Source organism: Bufo bufo, chromosome 5 (genome assembly GCF_905171765.1).
Source record: "Bufo bufo chromosome 5, aBufBuf1.1, whole genome shotgun sequence".
NCBI classification, from domain to species: domain Eukaryota; kingdom Metazoa; phylum Chordata; class Amphibia; order Anura; family Bufonidae; genus Bufo; species Bufo bufo.
The window spans coordinates 136,471,433-136,493,842 of NC_053393.1; the positions used below are offsets into that span (position 1 = coordinate 136,471,433).

Sequence of the window (22,410 nt, forward strand, 5' to 3'; positions counted from 1 at the left end):
TCCAATACAACCTGTATATCACGTAAAGGAGGGCCTCATTCACATTGTGATACAATTGTTCAGGTAGTGGGACTCCTACACTCATAAAGCCTATGCACTAAGTGAAAGGGCTACCAAAGATTACAAGGCACCGGCCTTATTACACATAAAGGAGGGAATCATACACACACTTAAAAGATTATGATTGGTGGCCTGCTGGTGACCCTCAAAAACATTAGATGCAAGGTCCTGCTGGTGACCCTCTAAAACATTAGGGAAAACATTAGGGGCGAGGGCCTGCTGCTGATCTGACCATCTAAAACATTAGGGATGAGGGTCTGCTGTTGAGCTGACCATCTAAAACATTGGGGGTGAGGGCCTGCTGCTGAGCTGACTATCGAAAAAATTATGGTTGAGGGTCTGCTGGTGAGCTGACTCTCTAAAACATTAGGATCGAGTGCCTGCTGCTGATCTGAGCATCGAAAAAATTATGGTTGAGGGTCTGCTGCTGATCTGACCATGGAAAAAATTATGGTTGAGTGCCTGCTGCTGAGCTGACCATCGAAAAAATTATGGTTGAGGGCCTGCTGCTGGGCTGACCATCGAAAAAATTATGGTTGAGGGCCTGCTGCTGAGCTGACCCTCTAAACATTAGGAGCAAGGGCAGCCTAATAAGCATGTTTATATGATGGAGGAGGAGGACGAGAAAAGGAAGATTGAACCATATACCCTTTTTTGTGGTGGAAGGGATGCATGGGAATAAAGTGTGTTCAATACACCATAAAAGCCACATTTAAAGTGCCTTTATGTTTAGCCACTTTCCTCTGGTGGAGTTGAGAAGTCAGGGGCAATCCAGGCGTTGTTCATTTCGATAAGAGTCAACCTGTCAGCATTTTCAGTTGACAGTCGGATGTGCTTTTCAGTTAATATGCCCCCAGCAGCACTAAATACCCGCTCTGACAAAATGCTGGTGGCAGGGCAGGCCAGCACCTCCAAGGCGTAGAGTGCCAGTTCGTGTCACGTGTCCAGCTTGGACACCCAATAGTTTTAAGGCACAGAGGGATCATTGAGGACGCTGACACGGTCTGCTACATACTCCTTCACCATCTTCCAAAACTTTTCTCTCCTTGTGACACAAGGCTGTGCATCAGGTTGAGGTTTCTGGCAGGGTGTCATGAAACTGTCCCAGGCCTTGGAGAGTTTTGCCTTGCCTCTGTTTTGGAACTGCTGTGTGTTCCCCTCGTCTCCCCTCCTCGGTTGCCCAAGGACGGCACACTGGGAAAAATAGTGGCGGCTGGGGACTGAGTAACGAGGGACTGCTGCCGCCATCAGGATGCGGAAAGTCTCAGTATCCACAAGCCTAAATGGCAGCATTTCCAGGGCCATCTATTTGGAAAGGTGCGCATTTTGTGCTATGGCCTGTGGGTGGGTCGCTGGGTATTTGCGCTTTCGTTCTAAGGCCTGGGGTATGGACATCTGTACACTGCACTGGGACACAGAAGTGGATGTGCTAGCTGATGGTGCTTGCGAAGGTCCAGGTACAGGGCAGGAGGCATCCAGGCCTGCGTCTTGGACAGGGGATTGGCCAGCACGTAAAACTGGGGAAGAGGAGGCAGTGGTGTGACCCACAGACACTGATTGTGGACCCAGGTGTTCGGCCCACCTATTAGTGAGCTTTGATGCCATGTGCTGATTTTGGTACGGCACAGGTTGCAAATGACAATTCTTTTATCGTCCACACTTTCCTGAAAAAAGCGACAGACTGCGGAACATCTATCCCTAAGCAAGGGAGATTGCCGCAACGGGTTCTCCGGGGAACAGTTGCGGGCCTGATTGGAGTGGTCCGCCTTCTCCCTTTTTCCACCCCACTGCCTCTTCCAGCCTGTTGCGGTGCTGCGGATCCCTCCCCCTCTGTACTGCTGTTCTCGCTTGACTTGCCACCTTCCCAGGTTGGGTCAGTGATTTAATCGTCCACCACCTCCTCTTCCACTTCCTCACTCTGGTCATCCTCCTGACTTGTTGACTTAACAACATCCTCACTTATTGACAACTGTGTCTCATCCTCATCATCGACCTCGTGAAACACTAATTGCCGTTCCCCACCGTCATCTTCTTGTGACTGTGGATGCTCAAGAGTTTGGGCATTGGTGCACACGATCTCCTCATGTCCCTCTTCAAGCGGGCTTGGCGAGAGGCCCAAATCAAGGAATGGTGATAAAAAGAGCTCCTCAGAATATCCAAGTGTGGGATCACTTGTTTGGCAAGACTCTCTATAGTGGGAGGAAGGAGGATCAGGGTGAGGATTCTGTTGACCAGACTTTTGGCTACTGAGACTGGACTTTGTGGAAGACAGGGTGGTGCTTAACCGACTGGAAGCATTATCTGCTGCAATCCAGCTGACCACCTGGTCGCACTGGTCTGACTTTGAGAGTGGTGTCCTGCGCTGCCCTGCAAACTGGGACATGAAGCTAGGTATCGTGGATGAGTGTGTTTCTTGTGCTCTGGCAGCAGGCACAGTTTCACTGCGCCCAGGGTCACGGCCTCTGCATGCACCATCAGCAGCACGTCCACTTCCCTGTCCCTTATTGCTCGCCTTCTGCATATTAAATGGTATATATGCTTGCAAGTATGTCACAAGTACACTAGCGCAGGTTTTGCAAGTGTATGTGCAAATAAATTAAACTGAATGTCGCTGATATTTAGGATGCGCAAACGTTATACAGAAGATGTAGCGCAGGTAATGTCGCTGTGACCAGCGGCTAATGAAAAATTACAGGGAATGTCACAGCTATTTGGGATGTGCAAACATTATACAGGAGATGTAGCGCAGGTACAGTAATGTCACTGCCACCAGCAGTGAAAAAATGTGACTGAATGTCACTGATATTTAGGATGCGCAAATGCTACACAGGAGATGTAGCGCAGGTAATGTCGCTGTCACCAGCGGCAAAAAAATTTAACTGAATGTCACTGATATTTATGATGCGCAAACGTTATACAGGAGATGTAGCGCAGGTAATGTCGCTGCTGTCACCAGCGGCTAATAAAAAAATTATAGGTAATGTCACAGCTATTTGGGATGCGCAAACGTTATACAGAAGAAGTAGCGCATGTAATGTAACTGTCCACAGCGGACACCGTCTATGAAAAAAGTACACTGGATGTCACAGACATTTTTAGTATGCGCACACGTTAAACAGGAGATGTAGCGCAGGTAATGTCACTGTCCGCAGAGTATTCGGCCGAACACCGCAATGTGCCGAGCTTTGCGATGCTCGAGCCGAACTGAGGTTCGGCCGAGCATGCTCGATCAACATTAGTGTTAAGTGAATAGAGCAATTCAGAGAATATTAATTATTGGGGAAAATTTGGCAATAAAAATGATATTTTAAAGTAATGTATCATATACTGTTTGCTTCCTCGTTTCTTTCAGACTTTTTTACACCCCCGGTGGCATATTGGTTCAGAAGTAGAACAGGGGTCGGAGTTCTAGCTCATCGCAGCATCATATACACACTACTAGAAAAAAGTTCAGGCACACCTAGCAATTTTTGCACTACAGCTCCACCATCTCAGTTAGCTAAACTGTGTGTATAGAAAGTGAGCAGTGAATGGAAAGTGAATCGTTGCATGAGCAACAAGCATTGCTTGTTACTGCAGTTGCAATACACCACCACTCCAGCACCAATGTTACAGTGATCTTTGATAATCTTCATATATTTCATGACATACTATACATCCACATGACTGCTGCAGCCAATTACTGTCGTCACTGGTCTTGTTGTGGAGACCAGTAATTGGCTACAGTGGTCATGTGAATGTACGGCACGTCACTGTTGCAGGAGAATTAAAAAAAAAAGACCAGAAGAGACCAATAAAGTGATGCTAAAAGCCAAGTGAGCATGCATGGCTGTTTCTATACATCTCAATTCTTCACCTCGGACAGGGCACCACAGTTATCGACACCTATGTTGGTCTCTATGGTTAGATCTTCCATTGATATGGTTTCTATCTAGTCAATAAGCTAAAAAGGTGTTTCACAGGACAACCCATTTTAAGCAGTTGTACACCCCTAGGGACATTTTCCGCAGACCACCCAGCATGGCCAGACACACGGTGGTAATCATATTTACCTGAACTTTGCAGCTGGGTTCTGCCTCTTTCCCTGCCCAACAGCTCTGCTGGTCCTGGCTGGCCATTCAATCAACATCTAGTCACTGACTGCAGTGGTCACGTGACCATCATCAAACAGTAGGTTGACGCAAGGAGACCTGGGACCTGCAGAGCAAGCAGGGCAGTTATGGAGCTGGAACTAAGCAGCAGGGATCGGGGAGGTTTGATTACCATTAATGGTCACTCTGAAGGGTCTATAGAAGTTGTCCCCAGGGGTAAACAACCCCTAAGGATGTCTAGACATATTACGGAGCATAAAAAATAGAAAATAAAACTATATCCTTAATGGCAAGGATCTGCATGTTTTCAGGTGCCCAACCCCTGGCTGTGATGGATCTGGACATGTCACTGGAAATTATGCTTCTCACAGAAGGTAAACTAGCTTTCTGCTTGGGTTCTGTCCTATTGCAATTACCAATAGCTATTCTAATTATTTTAATTATGTCAACAGTCTGTCAGGCTGTCCTCGGGCCAGAAAAAGTGGCGTTAAAGCATTTCCAAGTAAAGAAGATAAAGAGGACCCAGAACTTAAGTAAGTCTGATAGCCAACTCAAACAGTAATGAAGTACAATTCACCGAGATTTCTTGGTTACATGTATTTTTGGATGTACTGCTTTATAATGTATTAACTGTTTTTGTTGCTCAAATGCAGAAAAGAAAATGAAGCAAATTGGCAAATATTATTGATTAACATTGTCTTCAGCAATGACACGTGTTATTCACTGTAGTCTGTAGAAGGGCAGTAGAGAGGATTAACACATGACTACATAATCCTAATCCTAGGTCTACATACTGTAGGAGTTATATACGCATAAAGCCTCATTCACATGACCGTATGTATTTTGCAGTCCGCAAAAAACAGATCCGCAAAAAATACGGATGACATCCATGTGCAACGGAACAGCTGGCCCCTAATAGAACAGTCCTATCCTACAATAATAGGACATATTCTATTTTTTTGCTGAACGGAAATACGGACATACAGAAAACGGAATGCACACGGAATACCTTCCGTTTTTTTTTTGCGGATCCATTGATATGAATGGTTTCATATAAGGTCCGTAAATAAAACTAAACGGACACGGAATGAAAATACGTTTGTGTGCATGAGGCCTAACAGACAAATATTGTTAAAACTATTTGATTTTATTGGCAAAGTTGCCTCATTTTCTATTTTAAATACTTTAGTTTAAAGCAATAAAAAATTATAATAAAAAATGTACATGGAAATTTAAAGGGTTGTCTGGGTGATTACAGTAAAAATATTAAAAAAAAAAAAATGACTGGTGTAAAATAATAAAAATTAAGTCACACCTTACTGATATGCCACCATTCCTGTTCTGATGCTTCCAGGTCCGCTTCTGGTACCAACTTCACGATACACAGCAAATGGGGTTATCCCATGATTGATGTAAAAAATGAAATTCAGACATCATATAGCACATGACAATACCTTTCTAACAAAGATAGAACCAGCCCTGTACCTCACATGGGTCTAGAAATCTCCACATTTACTTCTCCAATTGCTCTGATAGGTTATCTTCATCCTGGCAACTCAGGGAGTGTCCTTTCTGCTGCAGCTCTCTCCCTGTAACTGCCACAGCTTCTAAAAGAACATATGGCTGGTGGCAGATGAAGTTTTAAACTGAGCACATTCGAACAGCTTTGTGAGATGAACAAAAAATTAAGGAAAAGAACAAACAGCAGGTGGCGCTATCCAGATAGATTTTATTGAATAGTTCACTGGGTATACTAACTTTTTAATTATATGCAATTACAAAAGTAATTAGATCCAGGTGTTGGTTTGAAAAAATGTAGAACATGTTTTGTGACACAACCCCTTTAAGAAATCTAATTTCCCATAATACAAGTAAAACGCAAACCACTACACAATCATTGGGTGGCCACATATAGGATAAATAATTTCTTGATACCATTCTTAGGTGTGTATGACTTTTTGATCACTATATTTTTATATTTTAATAGTATGGGCATTTTAACACACAGCAATACCGATGATCTTTATTTTTTATTGTTTATGTATTTTTATTTTGGGAAACAGAGAGCGATTAGAATTTTTATATATTTTAAATTTTCAAAAACATTTTTAACACTTTTTTTAAAGCTCCCGTCAATCTCATACATTTGCCACAAGTCGGCTATGGCGACCACTGTGTTCGCGAGCGAGCTCCATTTTTAAAGACCATTCCCGTGTCGTATATGTACAGTGCTGGGTGGGAAGGGGTTAATAGGCGAGCAATAAAAAATAAAAATAAAAACATATTTACGTAAAATAAGCCCTTACAGAGCTATGTGAATGGAAAATTTTGAATTTTAAAAGTTATGGCTCTTGGAAAGCGAAATGGGAAAAACAAAAAACTGCAAAAACGAAAACTGGTCCAGTCCTTAATAAATTAAATATAATGTTAATTAGAATGTTAATAAAGTGCACAGACTTGTAATGCAATGTCAACATTGATAGTAATATTTATTCATCTTTACTATGGTATCCAAAAAATAAAAGACTTAAACTTAACATAAAACTCAGACGCACACCCACAATACTGGTGTCATCCTGGTGAAATATTTACATGTACTGCAAGTGAATAATGGCAGCAGTGCCCAACACATACAAAGCTGGGTAAACTATCCAGCCATTAATAGATGTTACACAGTATATTATTGCCACTTATGTGAATATTTCACCATGATGACACTAGTATTGAGGAAGTGTGATCTGACTTAGCGCCCTTGCACACGACCATATGCCCTCCGAGATATACGGTCCGTGAGCAGGCCATATGTCCCGGAGCGGAATTGATCGCGCGCACGGGAGTGCACAGCATCATAGATTACAATGATGATGCTGTGGACGTCAGATCGTATGAGTGCAGGACAACAGCATCGCGGGCGGCCCAACGTGCACAGCATTATTGTAATCTATGATGCTGTGCGCTCCCGTACGCACGATTAATGCCGCTCCGAGACATATGGCCTGCTCACGGACCGTATGTCTGGAGGGTATATGGTCGTGTGCAAACATGTGCTGTGTTTTCCTCAAAACACAGATGCCCCCTGTGTGCCTTCCGCAATTTGTGGAACAGAACGGACGGCCCTTTATAGAAATGCCTATTCTTGTCCACAAAACGGACAAGAATAGGACATGACTTATAATTTTTTCAGGGCCACGGAACGGAGCAACGGATGCGGACAGCACACGGACTGCTGTCTGCATCTTTTGCGGCCCCACTGAAGTCAATGGGTCCGCACCCGAGCCCTTATACTGATGAATTTATACTATTCTCAATGCTGGTATCATGCTACTATTCTGTTTAGTGTATTAGGTTTATTTGGAACACAGGTTGCCATTTACTTATCTAAATAGCTCAATTGTCATTAGTGATGAGCGGCATAGGCAATATTCAAATTCGCAATATTTTGTGAATTTTTGGCCGAATATTCGCCGCAAATTCGAGAATTCGTGATCTCCAGTCATCGTTTACTTGATTGCGAAAATCGGCAATGTAATATATTCGCAATAAATTCGAATACGAATGTATAGCACTATATTCTAAATATTCGTGAATTTTCGAACTGGCGATATTCGCGATTAAAATTCGCGATTCGAATATTCGCGCTCAACACTAATTGTCATATGGTGGGTTGACTATTTTACAAAGTTTTTAGAACTTCTAATTTATGAAGTGATTAAGGATTATTGACATAAAACTGGAAAATCTCTTCAACCTTCATGGCTTGGGCCAATGATCTGGGCAATTATTGGAAAGTGCCATTTCTAGGAATGCGTGTTCCCCATTAATTGCCATGACGTGCTGGCAATTAACGAGAACAAATTGCCTGCTGTGTTAATTTGCGTAAAAGGGCCTATGCTCTGTATCTAAACCCAACAATAGGGTCTTAGCTGTAATTTACAAGCAAAGAATGTATTGTCTAATATGACTCGATGCTATCTGGTCATCAGACATAACTTGGCCATCTTGAAGCGGATATAAGACATAAAAATATATTTTTAAAAGTAATAACAGATTTAAAAATTGGTATAAAAATTAAAAAAATGTAGTTATAAAAAAATAGAAAAGGAAATAATATTTATAATATTTTCTGAACAGGTAGGTTGTCAAAATAATATCACGATTATATTTTGCACAGATGTCCTGTTGTAGGCTGCGATGGCCAAGGCCACATATCAGGTAAATACACATCTCATCGAAGTGCTTCTGGCTGTCCATTGGCTGCTAAAAGGCAAAAGGAGAGTACGTTAAATGGCTCATCGTTGTCATGGAAGCAGAATAAGCAGGAGCTGCCACACTGTCCACTTCCAGGCTGCAATGGACTTGGCCATGTCAATAATGTTTTTGTCACACACAGAAGGTACTTAGTATATTTTTATTTAGTTTTTTCGTACATTTATTTTTGAAATCTGAAATGTGTTTTATGTGTTAGGATGATTTACTAAAAAAAAAATCAAATTTTTATGGATCAATACATATCAGTGAACATGTCCAGTAAAATGCTGGGTCGCATGATAGAAAACCAATGGACTACATTAGAGCCAAAGGGGTTTGTTGGGCACCTGTGTTTCCATCATGTGACGGATCCTGCATTTACATTGTTTTCGTTGTTCTGCTCCAATAACAGAACAAGAAAATGGAAATAAAGAACAACAATTTGAACGCGGCCTAAAAGATGGATTAAGCTTAGAGAATTTATCAGAATTATATGGCTCCAAAGATGTTTTAAAGGCTATGGAAACCTTCACATAAATTTTTATTTTTTTAACTTGCATCTATTATATGATAAAAATAATTCCTGTGATTGGTCTTCTTAATTAAAATTCTCAACAAATATTTGTTTTATCACATAATAGACGCAGTTCAGTAAAGGTATGTTTACATCTGCGTGGCCTGATCTGGCAGAGAGTAGCCTGCCAGATTTCACAGGATCCGGCATTGCCGGATCTACCGTTTACCACCGGATCCCTATTGACTCTAATGGGGTCTGGCGGTGATCCGGCCTCTTTCCTGCATGAATGACAGATTTCAGCCAAAAAACGCTGCATGCAATGGTTTTTATCTTGCTGAAAGATAGCATTTGTGCCAGATCAGGCATGATGCAGGTGCAGATTTAAATGTAACTTAAGTAAACTCAAACAAAGCTATCCATAGCCTATATCTTTATTTCTAGCATAACATTTCATTTAATTAGCCCAGAAAACTGATCATATTTTGATAAATACGATAAAGAAGAAATGTTTCAGCAAAATGTTTTGTTTTTTTATGAGTCAAGTAATGTTTTACAGTAAAAACTAGTTTGATTTGATTTTCAAAATGAAAATCTGACATTCATAAGAATTACTTTTGTCAGTGCTGGAAGTTTTAAACATTTAGCAATGTGTTATGTCAGAAACTAACCTCATGACAAATTGTCCCCAGGTCTCATGCCCATTTAGTCACTAATAATATACAGACAAGAAATACTGTGCAGAATTGTAGGAAAAACATGGTTGTTCAATCAAGTCAGGACTAGCAGAGTTTAGGCATAATGGATACACCAATTCAGGTTAGGGCAAGTAATCTTTAGAAGATAAAGTCCATAAACAGCTGAGGTCAAAATCTAAGTATCAGAGGCCACAGAGCAAAAAGTTGACTATGGTGGTGAAGCAATTGTTCCATGCCCTGTTAATGTTCCTCCTTGGGGGCTCCCTACGAAATAGCCCACTTTGCCAGACCCTAAAACAGTCCCTGAATGTACCTTAAATACCCAATTACACATTCCACTGCATTCCAACATAATGCCCAATGGATATGGTCTTCATCATGTGTATTTTTCTATAATTTTTTGGGGGAAAAACATCCAAAAACAGATATTCCTAGGTTGCTTTTTCTCCATCTGCTTACATCGTAATGGGGTCTGTAACATCAATGAACATGATATTGAAACTGGCCCATTCACATGTATAGAACACATTTTTCTTTAATTTAATTTCCTCCCCTAGTGGTAAGCTCTGTTTACTGTCCATGCTTAAAAACAATATCTGTAAAATAGAAATCAAGCTGAGAATTATAAAATAGTATTAAATTAATAAGCAACTGTGAAATATTAAATCAAATGTATTACAAGTGCATTTAAACCACTGTGTCACTTGAACAGATTTGACCTGGGTCTACTCCTAAGGGTCGTTATCTAAGTAGCACCCCAAGTATTCACCCTTTAAGCTTTATACAGAGATCTTTACTTCACTACAGGAGAACTACCAGGCCACTACCACCTGGAGTATTCAAATCCATGTGGGTTGAGAGACAACAATGCAGGGCACCATGGGATCAGGCACAACTATAGTCAGGAACAGGCAGCTCAGGGTCAGAACAAAGATAATTAGAGGTCAGGAACATGGAACAGGCAGCAGACACAGAACACGTTCAGAAGAAACTAGCTATTGCTCAGGCACCTCCACTCATGGGAAGGTGCATAAAGTATCAGAAGGTAACAAGTCATTGGCTGCGGAAGATTAGGGTGTGCATGCTGGCCCATTTTAAACCAGAGGGAGTGTGCAAGAAGTAGTTATATGGACATTGATTACTTGTTTATAGAAACTCTGACACTTCTACACAGCACACCTCATGAGGTAGATTTTTAAGAGAAACATGTCATGTTTAAAATGCTGCCCATTCTGCAGGCACCATGGGATATCTTAGTTACTTTCCTGCATCAGTAATGTGGAGCCAAAACATGGTAACTTTTTGTGTAAAGCCATTTTTGTGACTTTTTGTAATTTTACACTGCTCATTTTCTCCAATTTCAAGAGTGGGTGGGAAAGTAGGTGTGTCTGGCTCTGTTAATGTGTACTTGATGTCAGATTAATCAGTTGTGACTTTTCAAAAAGTCAAAAATTGTCACACTGTTAGGCTAGTTTCACACTAGCGCTAAAATATTTCAGCAGGATGTTCTAGCAGAGGAAAAGCCTGCCAGAGTTTATCATATCTGGTATAGCTGAATACTACCGCTACTACTACTTCCCCGCTGCAGACCATTGACTATAATGGGACTCAGTTAGGATCCAGCCTGTATCCGGCATTAGTGCCGGGATTCGGCCACATAAAACCTGGTGCTTGCACCATTATTTGTCTGGCCAAATCACGGAACTAATGCCGGAAAAAGGCTGGTTCCCTGCCAGTTTCTATTATAGTCTATGATGCCTAGTGGTGCTCCAACTCCTTCTGGCTATGTCGTATGTGATGAACACCAGCAGACTGCTCCTCTACCGGAGCAGCCTACAGGATCATTTTAGTGCTATCCTTATTCTGCGCGCTGTATGAGCATGGAAATACCAAATTTGCATTGATTTTTTATGTTTTACTACTTTTGCCATATTTGGTCACCATATTCTAAGAACCATAACTTTTTAATCTTTCCATCCACAGAGTTGTGCTGGGATTGTTTTTTCTAGAATGTGCTGTTGTTGTCATCAGTATCATTATGGGACATCATTTTTTTATTCCTTTATCTGGGATGCAGAATGAGCAAAAAAACTGTGATTCTGGATTTTTTTTCACAGCATTTATTGTATAGTATAACTGAAAAAATAACTGTATTCTGTGGGTCAATACCGGTGATCCCAAATATAAATATACAGTACAGACCAAAAGTTTGGACACACCTTCTCATTTAAAGAGTTTTCTTTATTTTCATGACTATGAAAATTGTAGATTCACACTGAAGGCATCAAAACTATGAATTAACACATGTGGAATTATATACATAACAAACAAGTGTGAAACAACTGAAAATATGTCATATTCTAGGTTATTCAAAGTAGCCACCTTTTGCTTTGATTACTGCTTTGCACACTCTCGGCATTCTCTTGATGAGCTTCCAGAGGTAGTCCCCTGAAATGGTTTTCACTTCACAGGTGTGCCCTGTCAGGTTTAATAAGTGGGATTTCTTGCCTTATAAATGGGGTTGGGACCATCAGTGGCGTTGAGGAGAAGTCAGGTGGATACACAGCTGATAGTCCTACTGAATAGACTGTTAGAATTTGTATTATGGCAAGAAAAAAGCAGCTAAGTAAAGAAAAACAAGTGGCCATCATTACTTTAAGAAATGAAGGTCAGTCAGTCAGCCGAAAAATTGGGAAAACTTTGAAAGTAAGGGCTGATTGACCATGAAGGAGAGTGATGGGTTGCTGCGCCAGATGACCTGGCCTCCACAGTCACCGGACCTGAACCCAATCGAGATGGTTTGGGGTGAGCTGGACCGCAGAGTGAAGGCAAAAGGGCCAACAAGTGCTAAGCATCTCTGGGAACTCCTTCAAGACTGTTGGAAGACCATTTCAGGGGACTACCTCTTGAAGCTCATCAAGAGAATGCCAAGAGTTTGCAAAGCAGTAATCAAAGCAAAAGGTGGCTACTTTGAAGAACCTAGAATGTGACATAGTTTCAGTTGTTTCACACTTGTTTGTTATGTATATAATTCCACATGTGTTAATTCATAGTTTTGATGCCTTCATAGTCATGAAAATAAAGAAAACTATTTGAATGAGAAGGTGTGTCCAAACTTTTGGTCTGTACTGTATATATATATTACTTATACAAAAAAAATTATTATGTATGTCATAGCAGCAACTTTTTATTGTTATCGTATAGGATTTGTGTGAGGGCTTGTTTTCAGCTGTACAACCTATAGTTTGCACTACTAACATATGGTTTATTTATGACTTTTTTAAAGATTTTTATTCTTTCTATTGAAATGCAGAAAACAAGAAACAGAATTGCTGCAATTCTGGAATTGTTTTTCATTTTATTCGTTTAAAGTGTTGTGCTGTGTATTTAAGAGGCACCACCAGAAACAAATCTTTTGTTCACACTCTCTCCTCCCAACATTTGTAGGTATTTTGGTATACATATTAATTTGATTCTTATGAGACTGACCTCCAGGTTCACATAGAAATAAAAGAGAGAAATTAACTTCATGTCCACACAGCAGATGCTGTGATCCAGTAAACCTCATGGGGGGAAAGAGGAGTAAAACAATCTAACCAAAATTGATAGAGGCTGAAAATACATCAATACATCGACATAAAAGTGTTAAGTGAAAAATTATGTATACCAGCATATTTACAAACACAAAACATTTTTCTGAGAGTGCCTTTTTATGGTTATTATGTGGGTAAAAAGTATTTATTTTTTCCCTTGTTAAAAAATTATTTTTGTGAGTGGCAATGCTGTGTTGTTTTCGTAGTACAACCTGTAGTTTTTATTAGTACCATTTTGGAATACATGCAACTTTTTGATCGCTGTTTGTTACTGTCTTTGAGTGGCAGAATGAGAAAATAACAGCAATTCTGGCATTGTTTTTTTTTTAATGGCACTCATTGCTCAGGTTACATGACATGATAGCTTTATAGGACATGAACTGCTTATATTCAACAACACTGTAAAGCATCTGCTGTGTATTTTACAGTTTATCTGGATGCCCTTTAAACGCACAAGCCATAAAGAAGGGGAAAACATCGGAGGAACTGAGTGTAAAAATAAAGACAAGTGGAGGTAAGAAGAAGCTGTGCACCCATCCTTATGGAAACCATTCCATTCATCTTACTACTTCCCTTTGATACATAGAAGTGTTTCACTCAGCTGAAGCAAAAAGGCATAACTAGTAGAGTTGAGCAGACACCTGGATGTTCGGGTTCTACGGGTTCGGCCGAACTTTACAAAAAAGTTCGAGTTCGGGACCCAAACTTGACCCCAAACCCGATTGAATTCAATGGGGACCCAAACTTTTGAGCACTAAAATGGCTGTAAAAATGTCATGGAAAGGGCTAGAGTGCTGCAAATGCCAGCAAAATGTGGTTAAGAGCATGGCAAGTGCTCTGCAAACAAATGTGGATAGGTAAATGACTTTAAATAACATAAAATGCATAAAAATAAAAAATAATAATCTTGATCTAGGAGGACGAGGTCCATATGGAGTAGGAGGTTGAGGAGGCGGTGGATGTGGCGGTGTAGGTGAAAGCGGCGGTGGAGGAGGAGGAGGTAGCCTACACTGCTTTTTGGTTTTAAATTTATTTAAATTTATTTAAATTAGGGTACACCCCAAAACATTGGGAAATATAACCTGTGATAACCCCCTCCAGTAGTGCTAAACACACGTTCAGACAATACACTGCCTGCAGGGCAGGCCAGCACCTCCAAGGCCTAAAGGGCAAGCTCAGGCCATGTGCCCAATTTGGAGACCCAGAAGTTGCAGGGGCTTACCCCTGTCAGTCAGTTCGTGTAGGCATGTGCACACATACTGCCCCATGTCACACGTCCCCGTGATGTCCACGATTCAATTTGATATCTGCTCTATCAACTTTCGATGTTCTTTTCTGCGCCTACCATGTTGATCACGGTTATCGGCGAATCAGGGTTCCACGCCGGAGAGGTAGCGTGAGAAAGAGAGAACACATCCAAGGGAAATCAATAGATAAAATTTCATTGTGATTGAGCGGAAATGTGGGACAAATTATTAAGGCAGAAGAATTGAAGGAAAGTAGGGGGCGCGCAGCAATTACCCACTCCCGAGTCGGGGAGGTAGTGACGACCAGGCTTGGACTGGCCCACAGGGGTACAGGGGAATCCCTTGATCAAGGGGGGCCCCTAGTCTCTCACCCCCTGCACAAGTGGCACATGACACATTAGACTTACTGCACTACATACATATATTCAATGTACAGCACCTCAACCAGCCTATGTTCATAAAAAAACTTGTTAGATTATTTATTATATTTGAATGTGTCCATACGGTGGGCCCCCAAAATAAATTTTACCGGTGGGCCCTAGGTACCCCAGTCCGACACTGGTGATGATAAATAACAATACAGGACTCTTAAGATGCCCTTTTATTGGAATGATTAATAAAAAAAATTATAGCGAATGTCACTGGGGTATTTAAGATTTGGAAACGTTAGTCAGGAAAGGCTCTGCTGCCGCATTGTTGACTCTAGATAACTTCTGCCTGATCGCACGTCCCTGTGACGTCCACGATCCATTTGGATATCTTCTCTATCAACTTTCGATGTTCTTTTCTGAGCCTACCATGTTGATCACGGTTATCGGGGAATCAGGGTTCCACGCCAGAAAGGGAGAGTGACAAAGGGAGACCTCATCCAAAGGAGGTCAATGGATGCAATGGGATGGAGCGGAAATGTGGGAAAAGTTATTAAAGCAGAAGGATGGAATGAAAGGGCCAATTAAAGACGATTTTAAAAATTTCGATTCCTGTCACCTATGCAGAGCAGGGGTTTATTCACGGCAAAAATTGTAAATGTCACCCAAGAATGTAACAGAAAAATTTGTGAAATTTACTCGGTGAAGTCTACTAGGTATAGCAGTGGTATATCACACCCAAAAATTGGTGAATTTCACCTGAAAATGTAACAGACAAATTAGTGATTTTTTTTTTACCTATCTACTAGGTACAGCAGTGGTATATTATATCCAAAAATTTGTGAATTTCACCCGAAAATTTACCAGACAAATTAGTGAAATGACAAAAAATAAAATAAAATACAGTACAGACCAAAAGTTTGGACACACCTTCTCATTCAAAGAGTTTTCTTTATTTTCATGACTATGAAGGCATCAAAACTATGAATTAACACATGTGGAATTATATACATAACAAACAAGTGTGAAACAACTGAAACTATGTCATATTCAAGAGAATGCCAAGAGTGTGCAAAGCAGTAATCAAAGCAAAAGGTGGCTACTTTGAAGAACCTAGAATATGACATATTTTCAGTTGTTTCACACTTGTTTGTTATGTATATAATTCCACATGTGTTAAATCATAGTTTTGATGCCTTCAGTGTGAATCTACAATTTTCATAGTCATGAAAATAAAGAAAACTCTTTGAATAAGAAGGTGTGTCCAAACTTTTGGTCTGTACTGTATGTGGAGAGTGCGTGTATGACTGCGTCCATGCATGTGGACAGTGCGTGTATGACTGCATCCAGCTATGTGGAGAGTGCGTCCATGTATGTGGAGAATGCATGTATGACTGCGTCCATGTATGTGGAGAGTGCGTGTATGAATGAGTCCATGTATGTGAAGAGTGTGTGTATGACTGTGTCCATGTATGGGGAGAGTGCGTCTATGTATGTGGAAAGTGCGTGTATGAGTGTGTCCATAGCTGCAGTATGAAAGGTACAGGGGCTAAAATACTTGTGGATATGTAGAGGTAAATCAGACAGGTCTATTACACTTGCAGTGTAGGTTTTAAAGGGGTTGAGTTGAATATTAACTCCTTCAGCAACTGTAAATGTTAAAAATAAAGTTGTGCTAAAAATGACAGGCAAATAAAGAAATACAGTAAATAAAAATTCTCAAAATAGCTATATAATAGGGGTTTGCACAGGAGGATGGGGTTTGTGAAGAAGTGTGTAAGTGTGTGTGTGTGGGGGGCCCAGTACAAAAATTTGCTGTGGGGCCCAGTCAGTTCTAGCTACGCCTCTGTCCATGCCCATGATTAAAGATATATATAGATGACAAATATATATAGATATGTATATACAGATATACTGACCTATATCTCTATATACATATATGATATATACACAGAAAAAAAATATAAACGCAACACTTTCGGTTTTGCTCCCATTTTGCATGAGCTGAATTCAAAGAAATAAAACATTTTCAACATACACACAAGACCCATTACTCTCGAATATTGTTCACAAATCTGTCTAAATCTGTGTTAGTGAGCACTTCTCCTTTGCCGAGATAATCCATCCCACCTCACAGGTGTGGCATATCAAGGTGCTGATTAGACAGCATGAATATTTCACAGGTGTGCCTTAGACTGCCCACAATAAAAGGACACTCTGAAATGTGCACAGTTTTGCCTTACTAGGGAGGGGGGGGTAGAAAACCAGTCAGTATCTGGTGTGGCCACCATTTGCCTCTCGCAGTGCAACACATCTCCGTCGCATAGAGTGAATCAGGTTGTTGATTGTGGCCTGGAACACGCTGTCGTATACGCGGATCCAGAGCATCCCAAACATGCTCAATAGGTGACATGTCTGGTGAGTATGCTGGCCATGCAAACTGGGATGTTTTTAGCTTCCAGAAATTGTGTACAGATCCTTGCAATATGGGGCCGTGCATTATCATGCTGCAACATGAGGCGATGGTCGTGGATGAATGGCACAACAATGGGCCTCAGGATCTCGTCACGGTATCTCTGTGCATTCAAAATGCCATCAATAAAATGCACCTGTGTTCATTGTCCATAACATATGTCTGCCCATACCATAACCCCACAGCCACCATGGGCCACTCAATCCACAACGTTGACATCAGCAAACGGCTCACCCACATGACGCCACACATGCTGTCTGCCATCTTCCCTGAACAGTGAAAACTGGGACTCATCCGTGAACAGAACGCTTCTCCAACGTGCCAGACACCATTGAATGTAAGCATTTGCCCACTCAAGTCAGTTACAACGACAAACTGCAGTGAGGTCCTGACCCCAATGAGGGTGACGAGCATGCAGATGAGCTTACCTGAGACGGTTTCTGACAGTTTGTGCAGAAATTCTTTGGTTATAAAACCGATTGTTGCTGCAGCTGTCTGGGCGGCTAGTCTCAGATGATCATAGAGGTGAACATGCTGGATGTGGAGGTCCTTGGCTGGTGTCGTTACACGTGGTCTGCGGTTGTGAGGCCGGTTGGATGTACTGCCAAATTCTCTGAAACTCCTTTGGAGACGGCTTATGGTAGAGAAATGAACATTCATTGCACGGGCAACAGCTCTGGTAGACATTCCTGCAGTCAGCATGCCAATTGTACGCTCCCTCAAACATTGCAACATCTGAGGAATTGTGCTGTGTGATCAAACTTCACATTTCAGAGTGACCTGTTAGTGTGGGCAGTCTAGGGCACACCTGTGCAATATTCATGCTGTCTAATCAGCACCATTATATGCCACACCTGTGAGGTGGGATGGATTATCTCGGCAAAGGAGAAGTGCTCACTAACACAGATTTAAACAGATTTGTGAACAATATTCGAGAGTAATGGGTCTTGTGTGTATGTTGAAAATGTTTCAGTTCTTTGAATTCAGCTCATGCAAAATGGGAGCAAAACCGAAAGTGTTGCGTTTATATTTTTTTTCAGTGTATATATATATATATATATATATATATATAAAGAGAGAGAAAGAGGGATATCTGCATCTCTCTATATATATATATATACAGTTGTGTTCAAAATTATTCAACCCCCACTGAAATTGAGTGTTTTGGCCAGTTTGACATTAATTTTGATCATTTCAGTCATCTTGTTTACAATTAAATCAAAGAAGCACTTGTAAGTCAGACAAATATAACATAACATTTATAATGAAATAACCACAAATGTCTTTTCTGTGCTCACATCATTATCAGTTTTATTCAACCCCCAAGTGACATTCAATCTTAGTACTTAGTACAACATCCTTTTCCAGTTATAACAGCTTTTAAACGTGAAGCATTGCTTGACACAAGTGTCTTGCAGCAATCTACGGATATCTTCGCCCATTCTTCACGGGCAAAAGCCTCCGGTTCAGTCACATTCTTAGGCTTGCGCGCTGCAACTGCTTTCTTTAAGTCCCACCAGAGGTTCTCAATCGGATTTAAGTCTAGTGACTGCGATGGCCACTTCAAAATGTTCCAGCCTTTAATCTGCAACCATGCTCTAGTGGACTTGGAGGTATGCTTGGGATCATTGTCCTGTTGAACGGTCCAATGTCTCCCAAGCCTCAGGTTTGTGACGGACTGCATCACATTTTCATCCAATATCTCCTGGTACTGAAGAGAATTCATGGTACCTTGCACACGCTGAAGCTTCCCTGTACCTGTAGAAGCAAAACAGCCCCAAAGCATGATTGACCCCCCGCCATGCTTCACAGTAGGCAAGGTGTTCTTTTCTTCATAGGCCTTGTTCTTCCTCCTCCAAACATAGTGTTGATCCATGGGCCCAAACAGTTCTAATTTTGTTTCATCAGTCCACAGAACACTATCCCAAAACTTTTGTGGTTTGTCCACATGACTGTTGGCATGCTGCAGTCGACTCTTCTTATTCTTTGGAGACAGCAAGGGGGTGCACCTGGGAGTTCTGGCATGGAGGCCTTCATTACGTAGTGTGCGCCTTATTGTCTGAGCTGAAACTTCAGTACCCACATCTGACAAATCTTTTTTCAGTTCCTCAGCAGTCACACGGGGACTTTTCTCCACTTTGCGCTTCAGGTAGCGCACAGCAGTCGAAGTCAGCATCTTCTTTCTGCCACGACCAGGTAGCGTTTCAACAGTGCCCTTTGCCTTGAATTTGCGAATGATGCTTCCTATGGTATCTCTTGGTATGTTTAACATCTTTGCAATCTTCTTATAGCCATTGCCCTTCCTGTGAAGAGAAATAACCTCTTCTCTTGTCTTCCTAGGACCATTCTATTGACTTTACCATGTTTGTAAACACACCAGTAAATGTCTAGAAGGAGATGAGTATCACAGTCCTTTTAAATCTGCCTAATTGGTGCTTATTATGCTTGATTGCTGCTCCTTGACATCCACAGGTGTTTTCAATACCTGATCGAAAACACTTGAATGAACCTCTGTTCTTAAGAGTGGTAGTCTTTAAGGGGTTAAATAATTGTGTCAATGAAGAAATCACAAAAAAAACATTTAATACTGTATTACAAAAACAATTGATGTCATTTTAGTTGCATTTGGTTCTTTAAAAAGTCCTTTCATTCTGAACACAATTACAAATGTACACTAAATTCCCTAAAACCCTTTACAGCATTGGGGGTTGAATAATTTTGAACACAACTGTATATATATATATATATATATATATATACAGTGGATAAAAAAAGTCTACACACCCCTGTTAAAATGTCAGGTTTCTGTGATGTAAAAAAAATGAGACAAAGAAAAATCATTTCAGAACTTTTTCTACCCTTAATGTGACCTAGAAACTGAAATCTTTTAGGTAGAGGGAAGAAAAAATATAAAAATAAAATAATATGGTTGCATAAGTGTGCACACCCTTAAACTAATACTTTGTTGAAGCACCTTTTGATTTTATTACAGCACTCAGTCTTTTTGGGTATGAGTCTATCAGCATGGCACATTTTGACTTGGCAAGATTTGCCCACTCTTTTTGCAAAAACACTCCAATTCTGTCAGATTGTGAGGGCATCTCCTGTGCACAGCCCTCTTCAGATCACCCCACAGATTTTCAATCGGATTGAGGTCTGGGCTCTGGCCGGGCCATTCCAAAACTTTAATCTTCTTCTGGTGAAGCCATTCCTTTGTTGATTTGGATGCTTTGGGTCGTTGTCATGCTGAAAGATGAAGTTCCTCTTCATGTTCAGCTTTCTAGCAGAAGCCTGAAGGTTTTGTGCCAATATCGACTGGTATTTGGAACTGTTCATAATTCCATCTAGCTTATCTAAGGCCCCAGTTCCAGCTGACGAAAAACAGCCCCAAAGCATGATGCTGCCACCACCATGCTTCACTGTGGGTATGGTGTTCTTTTGGTAATGTGCAGTGTTGTTTTTGCGCCAAACATATCTTTTGGAATTATGGCCAAAAAGTTCAACCTTGGTTTCATCAGACCATAACACCTGTTCCCACATGCATTGGGGAGACTTCAGATGTGTTTTTGCAAAATGTAGCCTGGCTTGGATGTTTTTCTTCGTAAGAAAAGGCTTTCGTCTTGCTACTCTACCCCATAGCCCAGACATATGAAGAATACGGGAGATTGTTGCCACATCAGTACTTGGCAGATATTCCTGCAGCTCCTTTAATGTTGCTGTAGGCCTCTTGGCCACAGAGTGGCAAGATGACATAGTGTGGAGATGGCAGCAGCATCAGGATACCACAGAGTGGCAAGGTGACATAGTGTGGAGATGGCAGCAGCATCAGGATACCACAGAGTGGCAAGGTGACATAGTGTTGAGATGGCAGCAGCAACAGGATACCACAGAGTGGCAAGGTGACATAGTGTGGAGATGGCAGCAGCAACAGGATACCACAGAGTGGCAAGGTGACATAGTGTGGAGATGGCATCAGCATCAGGAGACCAGAGAGTGGCAAGGTGACATAGTGTGGAGATGGCAGCAGCAGCATCAGGAGACCACAAAGTGACAGAGTGGGGCGGTGGGTGGCAATACCAGTACCCGCTGATGAAGGTGGGTGAAAGAAGGAGCACTTGGCATCAGATGTGTGGAATCAGGCGGGTGGCAGCATCAGAGTAGTAGCTGAGGCAGGTAGCCAGAAGAAACTGGTTTCTTTTTTCAAGGTTTAGATGAGGCGGCATGGATGATCTAATCAGATGCATCAGGCATTGGTGGGTGGAAATGCTGGCTGATCCACGCCTGATTCCTCTTTACAAAGGTCGATCTCTCCACATTTTTGGTGGACAGGCGAGTTCTCCTTGGGGTAACTATGGCCCCCGCCGCACTAAACACCCGCTCTGATGCCACACAACTGACCGGGCAGAACAGCTTTTCCAGGGCAATATCTGCTAGTTGCGGCCACAAATCCAGTTTGGCTACCCAGTAGTCCAGTGGATCTTCAATGTGGGGTGGCAGGGTGCTGTCCAATTACGCCAGCACCTGCTGGTTCAGGTCCTTATGCTGCTGCTGATAGAGCTGGTACTGCTCCTGCCACCCCACCCCTCCCCAGGAGCCATGGCAGTGGAACATGAGCGCAGAGGGCCCCCCCCCCCCCCCCTGAGGAAAATCCTCAGCCGTGCGATGCCCGATGCTGTAGGCCTACTCGGCCAGGAGAACAGGATAGGGAGCAGGTCACCTCCTACAGCGTCCCTACCCTGACCCTAACTCCTAACTGCATGGGCCGACCTTAAAGGTAGGAGGACCCATGCGCAGGAACCTCGGATCCCTAACTCACCCTCCGTCCGGTCCCTGCGCTAGGAGTCAGGGTAAGACGACCTACTCCTCCTAGGCACGGAGGAGCAGGAGTCTCACTGGCCAAGCTGTTGGGAAAAGAGGAACACATACAGCCTTACGGGAATGACAGGCGAACTATTAGTTCCACCAACCTGTCACAGCCTTGCTGACTGGATCCCTGCGCAAACAGGAATCCAGAACCGTAAGCTGCCTCAAACACATAGAAAGATCCCAACAGAACATAACATACAACATCAACACACAGCAGACATAAACATAAGGACAATATCTTTATGACCACAG

General features: G+C 41.8%; 1 protein-coding gene across 2 annotated transcripts in view; it reads left to right on the forward strand.

Moving 5' to 3' along the window:
• The window catches only part of ST18 (ST18 C2H2C-type zinc finger transcription factor), a 180,858-nt gene that overhangs the window by 115,239 nt on the left and 43,209 nt on the right, over positions 1–22,410 (forward strand). For both annotated transcript variants that reach the window (XM_040432085.1, XM_040432086.1), the window contains 4 exons: positions 4,463–4,525; positions 4,604–4,684; positions 8,323–8,544; positions 13,633–13,718. In XM_040432085.1, coding sequence (XP_040288019.1) covers positions 4,463–4,525; positions 4,604–4,684; positions 8,323–8,544; positions 13,633–13,718 — 452 coding nt within the window. The remainder of the gene's footprint in view (positions 1–4,462; positions 4,526–4,603; positions 4,685–8,322; positions 8,545–13,632; positions 13,719–22,410) is intronic.